We start from the raw sequence: 17,351 nt of genomic DNA on the forward strand, positions 1-17,351 counted from the left end.
TCCTCATTGGCCGGGAGCGCCGGCGCTCATTGGCTGGCGGAGCGGGGCGGGGCGTTGCGGGGCGTTGCGGCCCTTGTTGCTGGGGCGCAGGGCTCTGCGGGGGTCGGGGTGGAGCGTTTCCCAGTTCCGCTGCTCGTGCGGACCGGTCACCGCCGCGTTCCCTGCGTTCGTTTACAGCGTTATGAGCAGCTGGGCGTGTTTAGTTTGGAGAAGACTGAGAGGGAATCTCATTGATGCATACAGCTGTCTCAAAGGCGGATGCCAAGAGGAGGTTGCTAGACTCTTTTCAGTGGTGTCCTGCGACACGATGAGGAGCAATGGCCATAAAGTAAAGCTCAAGAGCTTTCCTCAACGTGAGAAGAATTCCTTTACATTGAGGGTGGCAGAGCACTGTAACAGCCTTCCCCTGGAGATTGTTGAGTCTCCCTCTCTGGAGGCATTCAAGCCCCACTTGGACACATTCCTGTGTCACTTGCTGTAGATGACCCTGCTTTGGCAGGGTGGATTGGGCTGGATGGTTTCCAGAGCTTCTTTCCAACCCTAACAATTCTGTGATTCCATGATTCAGGCTAATGGTTTGGGTAAATAACATTCCAAGACTGGCTGTCAGACAAGAAGTTGTTCCCGGGTGTTTCTGGGAACACAGCTCAAGGGTGAGCCCAGGAGCCAGGAATCGAGGCTGAGGCCTCAGGAGAGCTCCTGAGTGGCCCAGACCAAGGAGCGTGGCCGGGGAATGCATCACAACAGACAGCTCGTCTTTGAGGTGGGATCAGAGTCAGGTTTTCTCTCTCAAAACATGAGAGAGGGAACAGGACTCAGTGTGTCTGTCACACTGCCAGAGGAGCGTGCTTTCTCCAGGCTTTGCCCTACACCACTGCTCCTTTGCGTCTCCTGAGTGAGGGCAGTCACACTGGCAAGCACTGCTTGCATCCAGGTGGACAAAATGCCAGCTCTTTTAGTGCTTGGCTTGAGATGTCTTTGTTAATATTCATTATTGTGAAGTTTGTATTAGGTTTATTTTGGTGTGACACCATAGTCAGAATACCATTTCATTTATTTTACAAAGGCAGAATAACAGTAACATTTTATAACAGTTGTTATTCTGGATTGCTGTTGGCGTAAATGAGATCTGAATTGGCCCCTCTTTTTGGAAATTATTAAAGATAATGATAAAATGAAAATTAATGGGACAATATTTTAAAAATAAAACCAATATTAAAATAAGGACGGCATTGAACAGGAAGACAATAAAAGGGCTTTACACTGATCTCAGGACAAGCTGGGTTCCAGTCCAGCACAAAGCTACATTTACGGCAATCAAATACAAGCCCCAATGCTTGGGGCATTATAGCTGCTTTTCAAGGGTTTTTTTTTTTTTCATTTCCATTTTACAGATTGCGACACAACTGGGATTGAAGCAATTACTTGTAAGGTCTTCACTAGCTTTTGAAGAATTTTCAGACATTAAACAGGCCTGGTTGGCAAGTCTCAAAAGAACTGTTCTTTGCCCCACTGTGGTACTGGTACAGCTACTGCAGCAGTGAAGAAAAGAAAAAATAGTAAATAAATATGGCTGCAGGGCAGAAATTAATTGCATGAGGAGTTTCCCATTTGGACAGAGCTGATAGAATATTTTTTTTATTCCACCATAAAACTGAAGTTTGCTAGTGGAGAAATCTTAATGCGCCATACCCAGTTTTCAAATGTTTTGTAGCCATTCTTTCACTAGTCTCTGAATTTCCTATTCTATGAACTGATATTCATCAGACACTGAAGTAAATGAAAGCCACCTTTCAAATTTTCCCTCTGTACTTTGCCAAAAAAATGATTGAAAAGGTGATGTTCCCTACTTAAGGAAGAACTTAGGTGTTTCTTTGGTTTGGTTTTTTTGGTGAGTTTTTTCCCCCACCTTTTTTTGCTTCCCCCCCCTCTCCCCCTCCCCTCATCAGGACAATGCCTCACACCTTGTGGATAAGTATTTCCTTCAGTAATACTGATAAAATGACTGTAGCACTGAGGTCCCTAGAAATCACTCAGTGGAGAACAGGTTAGAGTCCTTCATTTAGGCTTTTATTTTATCAGCCTAAATCTGATTACTTTGATGGAGGGAGGCAGAGTTATGTAGATCTTTAGAGACAGAGCCTAACAGTTGTACTTCATGCTTCATTTCATTTACATACAGAGAACCACCAAGTCTGATTATCTGAACCACTTCACTTGTTTTCTGCTTAGATAATTTGAGCTGAATATTGATAACAAAGCATGCACTTTACAGAACAACTGTAAAATTGTGTTGATGCATAGGAAACAGTCCATTATTTCTGTTTGCTTTCATTTTTGAATGATAGCAAGAGTGATGTGTTCATAAACAGCTGACTAGGGAGACTGTAGGTACCTAGGAGAGGCAGGTAAGATATCAATTCCTTTTGGCTCTTCCTCAGTCTCTAGGAAACGAAAAATGGCTTCAATATGTGTGGTTAAATAAATGCACGAGTATTGAACATATTACATTGAACATTCTTTTCAATTGTTTCTGCCACCAAAATGAAAATTTACAAAAGATGCAAGGGCCTGGACCATCCCAGATGCTGTTGATCCTTATAGGCTGTTAGGAAAAGCATATTCTTTGTTCTGAAAGGACCGGGATATGGTGGCTGTAAGAATAATTTCTACCACTCAGTACAGTACATAGCTTCCTGCAGCAGTTCAGATTACTTTTTGTTAGCCTTCTTAGGTGATGTGATCCACACATTTCATTGTCTTCATGTTCAAAATAATGAATTCAGGCTACTTTATTAGGTTCAGTTCTTTCTCCTTACACTGATTAGTACGAAGTATAGAGCAGAGCAATAAGATGATACTCAAACTTTCATTTTATTAGGAAGTTAAAGTAAATTTAAAAAAAAACTTACATACATACATAAAACCTTAAAAAATAACAAGACGTGAATTCAATTTCCTATTAATATAAATGCAAGACATCTGTGGTTGGGCAAAGTGTAAGTGCATTCTCTGTGAGCTACAAACTTATTTAATAAAAAAAAATCCAAAACCAACAAGACTCTCATCCCAGAAAACCTATGGCTTTAAAATGTTGCATTTCATATAATTCCACAGGCCAGCATCTTATGCTGAATTATACTGAACACAAGAAGTGAGTTTGTTATTGACAAATATATGTTATAGTAAAATAATACACTATCACAAAAAATTGCCAGCAGAGTATTAAGTTTCCCAGAGAGATTTGTCATTGAGAATAATTGCACTTAACCTGTAGGATAATACTAGTAGCTAACACTCTTTTCTTTGTTATTTCAAAGCATTTATAATTTTCTTAACAAAAATCCATTCTATCCCCAACACAAAACATTCACTGAATGCAGATTTAAGATAACACAATATTGACTTCAATTGTGCAACTTGAATTTCCTCTTTTTACTTATATACCAGAAACGTTAAAAAAATTAAAAATGAATGATCTGTGCAAAATGGGAAGCCTTTATGTAATAACTACTTATGTAATAACTACTTCCTCATGCAGAAGAGGAAGTAGTATCAAAAAATTATGGTCTAACAAGCCCTGAGTCAATAATTTCATTGAAAAGGCAAGGAACATGAGTGCTCCAAGTTCTTCCTATGTATTGGTGTGTATTCAAACCAGTCCAGTATTTACTTAAATCATATTTTAAAACAGGCAGTTCGTGCAGTTTCTAACATACAATTCTTCAATGTGCTTCATTCCTTTCAGCAGACTGTATTTAATACTCAATTTCATTTAAGCTGTCTGGATAGCCTGATGTGAACTGAATTTCTTCCACTTCTGGAATACAAAGAATGAAGAAATACTGTAATTCTTTTTATTTTGTCATACATAAGAATACTTACAGCAGAATTTAATTAGCATGCTGGATTTAAATGGTATTGTCATGTGGTTTTTAGAAAGTTTACAGCCACTAGTTTACTAGTTGAGATTCTGAGGATGATCTCACATCCTATTAGAGGGTAAAAGTTCTGCACTAACCCGGCAGTAGTATCAAATGGAGATTGATACTACTGGGAAATATCACTCACCCACAAACAAGCACTGTGAATTTCAGGTGTCTCTTACAAAGTGTCTTGAAACTTACCCAAACAAGGTCCTGCCTGGAACAGAATATCATCAATAGCAGTGTCACTTCTTATTGACACACCACGGATTGCCTCAAAAATAATCTGTACAGTGAGACACAAATTTTCATTAATCCACATGTTGGAAGGACTGAAAAAAATAATAGCCATGTAATCTATTCAAGGGATACCCTTTACCCCCTCCTCTGCCCTCCCTTCCCCTCTCCTTTCCTCTCCCTTTCGTTTTCCCTTCTCCTTAGACAGACCTCTGGCTTTGCCTCATTCCTTCTCCTTGGTGCCCCCTTAGAAAGATCATCCTACACAAGCTGCCATTTCATCACAGCTCAGTAGCTGTGTCAAATCTGGACAGGGCTACAGACAACTGAAGGAAAAGAAATTACACAAATGATCTTGAAAAAGCCCTACCACTACTGACTAAAAAATGATAGCATTTAAATTTAAGTACTTTAAAATGGCATTTAAATATGTTTAAATACATTTGAATTCGTAACTGTTTTCCTACTTGCAACTTATTCATGTATTTAATAAATTCCTCCCTAACTTCATTTGTAAAAAATTACATTATTTCATGTTCTTCAGGTATCCATTCAATGCCACCTACATTTAAACATTTTATTGTAATTTTTTTTTAAACAATACAAAACTTGGATTCTAGTGCATACTTCATTTCAATATTCCAATTTGACTGCTTCTTGCTTTTTTTTCTTACCTGGTAGTTTGTATCACTTTCATATTCTATCAGTCCCCTTAGCCATGAGATGCTTTGTTCCCCTGTCCTCCTCCACAAAGGTATCTCTTCATCATCCCCTTCCTTTTTTAGATAAACACTTAATAATCCAGTCCCAGCTCCATACATATGATAGAAAAATGTCAGGCACTGTTTTCCAGATGTTCCTCTTAGTGATCTTGAAACTAGGTATGCTCTCTGTCCATAGACCATGTTAGATGCCTCTATATACATGTAGTATCCTTTAGAAGATATAAGTAAATATTAGCAAAGTAGGATACATTACATTGGAATGTTCATTATGCTCAATATACTCATTATATTAAAAAAACCCCATGATTGAAACTATTTTGTTAATGATTCACAGACTTTCTGCATTTGTGAACTGTAATATTTGAGATACTGTAATAATGGTGTGCTGTAATAATGCTGGGTTTGAATTCATAAAGCCAAGAGATGATCTAGTCTTTATAACAAGTTTATAGTATGATTCAGTCTTTAGAGAAAAAGGCAAGTTATTTTATTATGCTGTAATAAGCATAATAAAATAATAAGAAATAACTGACAGTACTTCTATGCATAGTGAACAACAAAATATTTGAAATGGATTGCACTAGGTTTGGTACAAACCAGCTTGGGAATCCTCCAATACACTGTATGAATTATGGATCTACAGCTGTAGATAATGTTCCTTTTCACCCTCTCTCTTGACTGCTGCTCACCACCAAACTACAACCTGGCTGAGAGGGGATGTCTTCACTAGGGATTTGCACAGAAAATAGGACTCTTGAGTACCACAAGATACTCTCAAGTATCCACTGGCTGCTGTTGCTGCTCTCAGCATTCTGCCTGTCTAACTGATCCTTGGGAATTGCCACTCCCTCTGAAGGCAATCTCACCCCCAGGACTTGTGGTGACAGACAGGCATGTAAAGGGACAGACCACAAAAAGGGAACACTGAGACTGCATGAAGAGTTCCTGCATTATCTGAGTTCACTGTCTTCTGGCAGAGTGTACATCTTAAAACAGAACAGGTGTTTTATGCAGCAGATGGGATGTGGGGATGCTCCTCAGTCTTCTCACACACTTCAGTTTGCTCCAGCTGGTGATATCTGAGTGATGGAATGAGGGGCATGAATTTGCCTTCCACCAGTTCATGGCCTGAACCCTTAAAACTTGGTTATATATGTTGAAATATGTAGCCACAGAAATATGTAGCTGCAGTTACACCAGGAATTGCATTCTGGTAGAGATTGATTCATTGGAATTCTGAGACAGCTGCAAGTACATCTGAGGGTATGCTTTAGGCTGTGGTTGGTGGTGATGCAGTTTTCTGCGCCTTCATGCTAATGGGGGTCATAAATACTTGAACTTGTACTAGTGAGCTTGTGGAACACATTTTCAAAATAAAGGCTTGTGGGATCTCTTTTATTCTTCATGTTTTCTTTTAAGTTTGAACCCAAAGGGGTATATACAGAAGAATCCCAACCACTTGCACAGCTTGCTGTTAAGAAATGAACTAAGGAATAATCATTCACAGACCAGGTTTAAAAGGCTCTCAGTTTTAAAGTCAAGCTATCAGCCTCACTTCTCAGACTACTTAATGATCCACATAAACTGAAAATAGGTCTGAAGTCAGTCTCAGGGAATATTCATGTAAACTGGGAGTTTGGAAGGAGCTTTTTCTGTGAGATCTGGACAGTCATCCTCTTCTTTTATCTCCTAAGGAAAAGGCTACTTTGGGACATGGCAACCAAATTATCCATATGGCCTAGAGATAATTCAGATTTAATGTCATATTCTCAAAACCACTCATGAGTTCCCTGTGAAATGTGCTTATTTCGTTTGATTAGTAACTTTTCTGAATAGAAGAGCAAAAGCTTTCTCTATCTTCTGGGTTATCATTTAAAATATTTAATTAATACTTTTTATTAACTGCCAAACTCTGTTCTGAAAGTTCAATGTGGAATTTAACTCACCTACCCCAGTAGTGTGGTCTCCTTTCGGTCCAGTGTAAGAAGTGGGAGTTGGACCCCTCTTCCTGTGCCAGCTCCCACGACCTCTCTTCTTCTGGGTAAACACACACTCATCTTTTTCAAAAGTGCATTCTCCAGGAGTGGGCAGCAACAAATCTGTAAGGAGAGGATATAGTTTAAAACTTAAAATATGTTAGACTGATATATGGAGAGATTACACAAGTAATGTATTGCATTTCCTCACCTGCTGACATCAATTACAGCTACCTGGCAATGCTTACAATAGTCACAAGATTATACAAGCTACCTTCAAACTGTTGTATAAAATTTAATTTAATTCTCTTCACATCTTTGGGAAAATCTGTGCCCTAGTCTAGCTCAGTAACTAGGATTCACTAGTCCTAGGATTCTTTAAAACAGTTTATTATTCTTCACAATAGTGTTTTGGACTAGATGATCTTAAGAGGTCTTTTAGTTTTAATGGTTGGATTCAATGGTCTTAGAGGTCTTTTCTAACCTTAGCAATTCTATGATTCTATAACTGTTATAGAATTACCAGTGTAATTTTCTTCACTGTTTTGGCACCTCAAGCAGGTTAATAAGCCCCAGCATGTATAACATGCATAATAAATGAGCATTGTCAAAGACTGGAGTTTCTGTGAACTGAAATCAATGCCACATTTAGCTCTCCTCTGTTCTTTTGGCACCAGACTCTAATGCAGCCTACAACATACCACAGAGCTGCAATTACTGGAGTATTTTCATTATTTCAATTCTATTAGATCATACAAAAGGTGATATAATTCAGGTGCACGCCAGGAGGCTTCTGTCAGGTAATCTTAATTTGTCATTCAGAAGTAGACATTTTGAGCTGCCGACACCTTTTGAAGAGGAGGAAGCCTTGATACCTCTGGGGCATTTTTCAGGCATTTATTTTGCTGCCATCAGAGACAAGCCATGGCATGACTATACACCCAGATACCAGTTCTGCACCTTTGGTTTCTTTTCCAATTACTTAAAAATTACAGCAAGACAGCTGTTGGAAATAGTTTAGAAAAATGGCATCTTGTTTTGTACATGTGACTTCTCTCTGTTTTTTTAGCCTGAATGCATCCAATCAAGAGAGGTCATTAAAAAGCTTTTAGGACCATTGCAAAGACATGGCTTTATTCCAAAGAAGAACGGGATTGTAGATTGTGCCTGCCTCATGAGAACTTTTTTAAAAAATCAGGATACAATTGTTGTATTGTCAAACCTCACAAAGCCACAAAAGGGGGAGTTTGGTGAGTTCAGAGAGGCTGGCCTGTGCATGTCAGAGGGTAAAATTTTACTGAAAACCATTCAGTTTCTCCCACTACAGTGGGAGTCTTGGACTGCTTTTCTCTGTGTTCATCAAAGAACTGCAGCTCAGGTGAGGCTGTGTCTTGACCTTGTACAATTGTATTTCTTGCTTAAAATAAAATTATGCTGTGTTTTGAAAAACACAGGGTCCATTTCTGGCTTCTTAAAGACCATTTGAAAACTACTTTTCACTCAGTTGAACTGTGGGTTTATTTTAATGCCCTCAAAGGACCTTTCACCTATATACAACCACTCTGGAGTCACTGAAATTTATTAGGAATTATCTGGTACCCCTGTGAGCAAAAACTGGTCCTTGCTGGATGTTTGCTACTTTGCAGAAATAGGATTTATGCAATACTTATTGGAAAAAAAAAAAAAAAAGACAAGAAACCGCAACAGGATGAAGTCAGCTGTAGGATAGGCTTGGAAAATGAAGGTGTATGAACTCTTCTCAAAAGGATAGCAGCTGTTGGATGACAAATACACATGGTCTTACCAGCAGCCTGGCAGCTTCCCAGGCTCAATGATACATCATCCAGTGCCACAAGTCCACAGTCCCAGAAGCTTTTACACCAGCTAACAAAGACAACCTGTGATACAGGATGAAAAGGAAGTTTCATGTATAAAACCTGGCACTGTTAAGAGTCTGAAATGTTAAGTGTTTTTTCCAAATGCACAGATAATTTTGAAATCTACAGAACAAGAATAATGGATGCACTTTGCCTTGGCACATTCTGCCAATGACTGAAATGTCAATTCTAGTGGGGACTAAATGTATGTTTTCAATCTAAAGAAAATATTTTCTCACTTTTGTAGGCAAATTATGTATATCTCTATGTAATTCCCATTTTACTAGAGTATTTTTTTGTCTCTGAGAAAACATGACTTACTGAGGCTGTGCTTTTTTCTTGCCCAACACCCAACATGAACAGCTCAAATATCTTCAGCTATCTTATCCTGAAAACTAAGAGGTTTTATCCATGGAAAAATAAATTTGAAAGAGTAATGTGGAGTGATGGACAAGAATGGCTGTGGCAAAATGCAAAGAACAATAGAGAGGAACTCAAACTACTACACACAATGGGATTATTCATAAATGACTCAGTGCCATGACATCGTAGCGCAGGAGACTTGAAATGTTATGCATAATTCACAGTGCTCATCTGAGTTTGTGAAGGTTAATAAAAACATCCAAGATCATTGATTTGAGTAAACATTAATTCTGCCATGGAAAATACAAGTCACTCATGAGATAATAAAACAAAATGTAAAGAAACTCTAAGACTCTCAGTTGCCCTTCTGCCAAAATTGACACAGATCTCTTTGAATTACAGAAGACATATTAGGATTTATTTTATGAAAACACTGCTGGCAGTTTTCTTGGCCTAACTACACCAAACCATGTGTCTGACCACTGGGGTTATGACCATAATTTAGGAGGAGCTTTTCAAAACAATGCCTTTGTGTTGAATTCTATTCTAGTGATTGCAGATGGATTACTGTCACTTCTAACTGTTTAATTTTTTGGACAACACCTCAGTTGCATATTTGAGGTTAAATGCTGACTGACAAGTTTCACATGGGTACAAAATGGCATTCAAAAGTTGTTAGAGCATTACTTAGTACGTTCTCTTCTAGTAGGCTCGGTAACATTTTCAGTATGGTACTTACATAGTATTTTGCCAGTTTGTTTTGCTATGTAATATTTATTGACTCATTTGCTTATAATAACAGGAACTACACCAAAAACTTGGAAGGGTGTATGCATTATGCTGCTCAGGGTGGAGCAATTTTTGAAACTCTTCAATTCAGTGCTCCCAAGCCTGATTATTATTGATTATCTGTCTTCTAAACTGCCACTGGTATGGAGTTACGGAGTGTCCCTGCACAGAATGCAAAACTGTTCAGCATATGGTGGCCTAAACCTCACACCTTTTTTTGTTCTTTTCTTCCCACTGTAGAACTGTTTAACAGGACAAAAATTTTTTCATACTTTATAAATTCATTGTCAGGAGACAGGGGCAATCCTTTAAAAACAGTAGCATCTCTTGGAAAAAGGCATAAAATAAGCATAAAATAAGATACTGACATTGGGTGAATACCATTGGCCAGAATTTTAATAAATGCATTCTGGTGAACATTTGTAATGAACTAAAGATATATTGTAGCCCTAAATCCATGAATCTCAGAAAACCACACATGTAAGAGTGAAGTCAGTCCCCATTTGTGAAATAACATATCCACACTGTGGAGTCATGTTTTAAGCAATGCTTTAGTACTGACCTCACTGGGAGCAGGATTAAGTTCTTTTTTATTCTTAGATTGCAGTAATTTGTTCCATACAAGGTATGTAACTACCCATTGGGTCCTGGAGAAAGCCCTCCATTTAAAAAGCATCACAACAATAACTGTGGTCTCTCAAAGGCCACTGAACCAGTAATCTTTGTACAACCAAAGGATTGCTCTGATTCAGTGACTTGTTCAGCTTTGCCATCTGTAGCTTAAGCTTCACTAGTTTTCCACTTGATTTTTGTGGTGTTGAGGGACACAGTGCCATGAGCACACTCCGTAATCTCAGGGATGAAATTACAAAGTCTTCTACTTGGGAGCTTCTACTTGTGAGTGCAGAGTTTTCAGTACTGGCTATAGCAAATCTACTGAAATTGTTACAGTCCCCTCAATTTATTTTATTGTTACATTCTTGATTTAATTTTAAGCAATGGACTAGAACATTTTTATTCACAGGTCAAATTTATTCACTCTTCTTCTGTTTTAAATATACTTTTCTGTCATAAAGCCAAATATTTGAGTATTTGAACCTTACCTACCAAAATTGTATCAACTTGGATTTACTAAACTACTCATTTTCACACTCAGTCAGATCTCTGAATCCTTCCTACAGTCTCAATAGAACTAATCTCAAGTTGCTTTGCATTTGTTCTTGTTTTGAATTAAAATATTTGCTAGGTCAATTTTTCCAAAATAAAATCTTATGACTTTATCTCATGCCTTGGAGAAGACAACAGAGAATTCTTTGTGCTGAGCTCCCGTTTGTCATAAAGCATGGCAGATGAACAACATACTGATTGTTTCAAGCTAGGTAACAGAGATTCCTGGACTCTCATGCTATTTTGGACGCTAAATTAAAAACAGTATCCAGTGAAGGCAGTTGTTGCCCGTGTTACTGGAAAATAAAACATATCTCTCAGGTTTCTTTTTGTTCCAATAACAGGACACGGCTGGGGAATCAATTTCCTTCCAAACCACTGCCCCAGCTTAGAAGCTGGTTTGTTTATCTTGCAGTGCCTAATCAATGGTCCTGGCCTTCAGTCTCCAAGTATCAATAATCCTTTCTTAGCACTTATCCTGGATGATATGAGGTATGAGCAATGCCAGATGAAAACGGCCAGTTGAGCAAGCTTCTGCTAAGACACCACATTGGGCTGTGCTGCAGATACTGGGTGAGGTAGAAGGGACTTCTCATCCTTAGCCCTCAGCGACTCTACAAGGAATTAAAACTCACATGCATATAAAGTTAATCTGCTTTTAGAGGAGAAGAAATAGGAGGACGTGCAGTAAGGTACCTTCAGTGTAAGGAGGGATAGTGGGAAGTTTGCTATAGGAGGTTTGGTGGGAGCTGGACTGAGAACAGGAGAAAAGGAGATGCCTATATGTTCCCTTGGATATATAAGTTCTGTGTGTTTTCTTTCCTCCTTGTTTATCCAAGAACGTATATATCTTGCTCAATTAGAGAGCCAGATCAGCCAAACAGAAGAAAAATATGAAAATGTCCAAACTGGTGACTTAAAAGCAAGCTATGCCTCTGCAGCAAGGTAATTTATTTTTTCCATCCTAATGAATATTCCTAGTTTAAATGACACACTGTAAATCTGTGTAGACACAAAACTCAGTCCGTCACTTAGACACATTCAAAGTCCAATTTCCTAAAAGAAAATTGAAGGAATTTTCTAAATTTAGAATTCTTCTAAAGAAGAAGCACAGTTATAGTGGAGTCTGACATGGGTTTTTTTCTGAGAAGCTACTGTTTTAACTTCCTCACAGTGACAAAAGTATTACAAAATAAAAAAATAATTTGAACACTAGAAACAAAAGTGTGACCTGACAGGATGAAGCAGTCAAGATGTTTTCACACAAGACAGGGAGCCTGACTTTTCAGTCAGTTATGCAAATAAAGAGCTTACATATAAGCATGTAAGCCAAGGACTGACCACACAGGGGATGGGAAAACCATTCTGACTGTCTCAGGGCTTTTCAATACAGATGTTTTAAGTGTAGACCAAATTACTCATAGCCAGCTTAAATAAAACTAGATTTTAAGTGGCTTGTATTTCTTTGGCCTAAACAGTCAGAAACTCATTTATCAAGAATTCAAGTAAGCCAAAATTAGAACATCTGCAAGCTTCTATCATTTAAAACAGATTGATTTAAAATGACACTTGCCAGGCAAGTTCAGTTTCTTGCCATGTAAATACAACGAGCTTCTATTGGAAAAATAATGTAATGTGAAAGCTTCTACGTAAATAATTGGATAACATTGGTAATAAGCTTGTGACAGTTGAACAAGTATTTTTGAAAACCTATCTTGTCCAAGGGCAGAAACAAACAATGAAAGAGAAACATAAAGCTAACAAAATAACCCAGTGTCACAGGCTGTTTATCCTACATCTCCTTTTGCTGGATTGCACAGCCTAGTAGAGAACACTGCCTGCACACAAATATACACAGGACACTGATATTCTCATCTATCCCTGACCACCCTCACAGATCTCCACAAATCTACTGTAAGGGCTCTATCCTCATTCTCGTTAAACAGTTTCCTGACCATTAAGAATTGGAGATTCCAAAAGGAGATGTGTAATATTTCATGCAACATATCACCTTGCTTAGCAACTGAGAAGATGCAAGCCATTTAGGCACTGCTTCCTAACCTGAGTAAGGTTTTTAGTTTCAAGTATGCTGTTTCAATAACCACGTACTAAGCACCACAGGAACTGAGGTTCCCACTTAGCAGCACTATCCTACTGTTTCCAAACTAACTCTACCATTCTTATTTTAGGCATTTCTGGTGACTGTTCTTCAAGAAGTTTTTCATTTTAAAAGGTAAGGGAAGGAATGACAGGACTGTTCTATAAAAATGCAGCTAATTCCAGCCTCTTTAGGGTACATATCTTATTGTGGGAAGACTGATAAAGGTTTTGTTGGAACAGTACCAAAAAAATCTTCCATTTGACACAAGTGGGGGGGGGGGGGGGGGGGGGGGAGGAGGAGGAGGAGGAGGAGGAGGAGGAGGAGGAGGAGGAGGAGGAGGTGAGGATGAGAATCTCTGCCCTCCTTCAGTTGGCACCTGACTGGAGAACTGTATTTTTTACACTAGTGACTTGATCACAGAGATCTAGGTTTTCATTGTTTATCCAAGATTAGTTTAGTCATTTACCTGTGACTTTGGTGGACAAGCAGGAAACACAGATTTCTTGCCAGCAAAGAGAAATAAATGCAAGACTAATTTAACATTGAGCATCACCATGGTGATGATGTGAGAAGAAAGGTCCAAAGATACTCAGCTCAAGTACAAGGAAGGCAGCAGGGTGATAATAGATATTTAGGGAAAACAGTACAAGAAATAAACCAGTTTCTTTAAAGTTGACCTAGAAACTGATCATCCTATATAGATTAATCAATGGCCTTTGACGGAGAAAAAATTAAATATCCTTAAAAAATTAGTAAAAGAACAATTACAGCAAAGTCACATCGCCCCCACAAATAGTCCCTAGAATTCACCAGTTTTCATCATCCACAAAAAGACATCAGACTCCTAGAGGTTGCTTTATGACCTGAAGATGATCAGATCATATGACCTGATTTATGACAATGAAGTGATTAAAGACACAAGACCTCTTCAACCTATACTCCCTTCTTTATCAATGATCCCAAAGCACTAGCCTCTCATTGTCATTGATTTAAAAGACTTATTTTTCCACATTCCACTTCATCCTGATGATGCTCCAAGATTTGCCTTTTCTGTTCCCGTTATCAATTGAAGAGAACCTGTGCAGAGATATCACTAGAAATCATTGCCACAAGGAATGAAGAATTCGCCTATAATTTGTCAATATTTCATTGCTCAAGCTCTGTCTCCAGTTCGACAGAAGTTTCCAAGATCCATGATTCTACACTACATAGATGATTTGCTCATCACAGCTCCAACGCAGTCTGAGATAGAGCAAACCCGTGCTAGTGTTGTGATTGAAATCCAAAATACTAGACTTGTAATTTCTGCAACAAAAATCCAAGAAGTTCCACCCTAGCAGTATCTGAGATAGAAGATGACTGAGAAGACCATAACAACGCAGAAAGTACAGATCCAGACCAGTGTCAACAATTTGCAAAACTTACAACAACTTTTGAGAAAAATCAATTAAGTCAAGCCCGTTTTAGAAATCGCCAATGACGAACAGAATCCACTTTTCGATTTACTGAGAAGAAGCTGTGACATCACTTCTCCAAGAACCTTAACACCTGAAGCTTGTGCAGCCCTCGACAAAGTCATAGAAGCCCTCCAAACAAGACAAGCTCATCGCTGTATTCCAGACAAGCCTTTCTTTTTTGCAATTTTAAGAGAAAAGATGCAACTTTGTGGTCTAATTTTTCAATGAGACCCTTCTGAGCCAAATCCTTTGTTGACAATAGAATAGATTTTTCTTCCCTACAGGTTTCCAAAAACTGTTTTCACAGTTTTAGAAATGATTGCACAAATTGTAATCAAAACCAAAACCAGATTGCTAACTTTAACAAGTCAAAACTTTGCAGTTATCTATTTACCATTGAAAAAAGATTATCTTAATTAAGCAATGCAAAACTCTGATGATTTACAGTATGCATTTTTAGATTTTCCAAGTGTTTGTTCTGTTCATTACCCAGCTCACAAATTATTGCAAGCAAAATTGAGTTTTAGAAAAAAACCTAAATTAAGTGAAGAACCTTTAAATGCAGTAACTCTCTTCACTAATAGGTCTAGCAAAAGTCACAAATCAGTTGTAACTTAGTTGAACCAAAAAACTAATGCTTAAGTATCAGACATTCAAATAGTAGAAGGGTCTCCTCAGATTGTTAAGCTTACTGCTGTAGTTCAATCTTTTCAGCTCTTTCCACAACCTTTTAATTTAATCACAGATTCTGCTTATGTTGCTAATGTAGTTAAGAAATTAGAAAGGTCAGTTTTAAAAGATGTTAGTAATGATACTTTATATCATTAGCTTTCATATATTTTTACAACTTTGCAATATAGAACTAATCCATATTTTGTTTCTCACATCAGAGCTCATTCTTCGCTTCCTAGATTTTTAGTAGAAAAAACCGCAAGAGCGGACAAACTCACAATAGTCATTTCAAATACTTTGCCAAACATTTTTAAACAAGCAAAACTGAGTCATGCCTTTTTTCACCAAAACGCACAAGCACTTGTGCGAATGTTTCAAGTCTCCAAAACTCAAGCTAAAGCAATCATCAGTACTTGCCCTGTCAGCTTGTACAGCCTCTTGTTTCTACAAGAGCTGTCAATGCACGAAGTTTACAAAGCCTGCAGTTATAGCAAACAAACATCACTAAACACCCTTCCTTTAGTAAATTTAAAAAGATTCATATCTCAGTAGACACGTTCTCTAGTGCAATTTTTGCTTCTCTTCACACAAGTGAAACAAGTAATCATGCCTGTCATCATTTTCTGCAAGCTTTTGCTTCATTGAGTGTACCCCAAGAAATAAAAACTGACAATAGTCCTGCATATATTTCTCAAAAATTAGCCACATTTCTAAAAGAATGAAGTGTTCGACACATCTTTTGTATTCCTCACTCTCCCACAAGCCAAGCAATTGAAAAAGCACATCAAACATTAAAACACATTTTAGATCAACAGAGAGGGGGAGTAGAGGTCACACCTCAGATGAGGCTGAACAAAGCTTTGTATGTTTTTAATTTTTTAAACAGTTCGGTTGCAGAACCTGATCCACCAATTTTTAGGCATTTTTCAAATAACACACAGGCAAAACTGAAAGAAAATCCTCCTGTTTTAATTAGAAACCCTGAGTCTGGACAAATTGAAGGACCTTTCCGATTAATCACCTGGGGCAAAGGGTATGCTTCTGTCTCTACAGGTGCAGGAATTAAGTGAGTCCCAGCCAAAAATGTCAAACCATATCGCACCCCAGAACGTGTTGACAAGTCCAGAACCAAAGAAACAAGTACGCAGACGTGAGCCGAGCAGAGGGATCCCAGGTCACTCCTGACATTCCTTGTGCATTGGTGGAACCTGCAAACTTTTGTGTTAATGTTATTTATAAGTATGTTAATTGTATGTCAAATGTTTGTTTAGTAGAGCTGATTTTTGGCAAAAGTTTGGGTTTTTGTTTTTGTTAAGTTATATATCCCCTCTGTTAGATTTTCAAAGTCAAATCTTATCTTAAGGCTAAAAGCAAAGTTTTAAAATTATATATATGTGAGAATTTTGCCAAAACTTAGCTCATGAAAAAGATGGAGCAAATGCAAGTTGTATGTTGGTGTTGGTGGGTTTTAATTGTTTTTTGTCGTGCAGATTTGCCTGTGGAACAACCAAAAACAAATGTTTGGGTGACCTTAGCCAAGGCAGCAGGCTTGGGTACTATATGTTTGTCTAATTCAGAACCAGAAAAACCTTTCTCAACCTGTCTGGTTGGTGTGCCAGTAAAAGATTTGCCTTTCCTCAAAAAGCAATCCAATGGTAAGACAGGTAAGATTGATAATGGAAACGATCCCACATTGAATTGGAATGTTTGGGCCAAAAAACTTCCCAGAGCAGCATCTGAACCCCAAGAACTGGAAATCCTTGGTTCTTTAACAATGGATTTTTGCTTTACCTTCACAGCTAGTGTTTGGTGAAAAGGTGATCCTCCAAAGTACAATGTTACTCCTCATTATTTTGCATACAGAAATTTAAGGTTTTGGTGTAATTTTTCAAACAGTTGGGATGTGCTTTCTGAGACTGACCAATATCCACGACAATTACCCAAGAGATATTGGTTCATTTGTGGAGATAGGGCTTGGAAAGGCATTCCACCACACTTGAAGGTGGCCCATGTAGCATTGGAAGCTCACTGTAATTGCACCCACAGCTAAAGAGGTCATGA

The 17,351-nt window shown here is 38.2% G+C and overlaps 1 protein-coding gene across 2 annotated transcripts in view; it reads right to left on the reverse strand.

Moving 5' to 3' along the window:
• Nucleotides 1-2,855: 2,855 nt before the first annotated feature.
• MAMDC2 (MAM domain containing 2) overlaps nucleotides 2,856-17,351 on the reverse strand; it is a 60,739-nt gene continuing 46,243 nt past the window's right edge. Inside the window, exons 10-14 of one of the 2 annotated variants that reach the window (XM_054652517.2) lie at nucleotides 8,669-8,762; nucleotides 6,835-6,987; nucleotides 4,838-5,097; nucleotides 4,128-4,212; nucleotides 2,856-3,820 (exon numbers count right to left, since the gene is read on the reverse strand). In XM_054652517.2, coding sequence (XP_054508492.2) covers nucleotides 3,759-3,820; nucleotides 4,128-4,212; nucleotides 4,838-5,097; nucleotides 6,835-6,987; nucleotides 8,669-8,762 — 654 coding nt within the window. In that variant the 3' untranslated portion in view covers nucleotides 2,856-3,758. Of the gene's footprint in view, nucleotides 3,821-4,127; nucleotides 4,213-4,837; nucleotides 5,098-6,834; nucleotides 6,988-8,668; nucleotides 8,763-17,351 lie in introns of those variants that run through there. The other variant, XM_077171789.1, reaches the window with a different exon arrangement.

Source organism: Agelaius phoeniceus, chromosome Z (genome assembly GCF_051311805.1).
Source record: "Agelaius phoeniceus isolate bAgePho1 chromosome Z, bAgePho1.hap1, whole genome shotgun sequence".
Lineage (NCBI taxonomy): Eukaryota > Metazoa > Chordata > Aves > Passeriformes > Icteridae > Agelaius > Agelaius phoeniceus.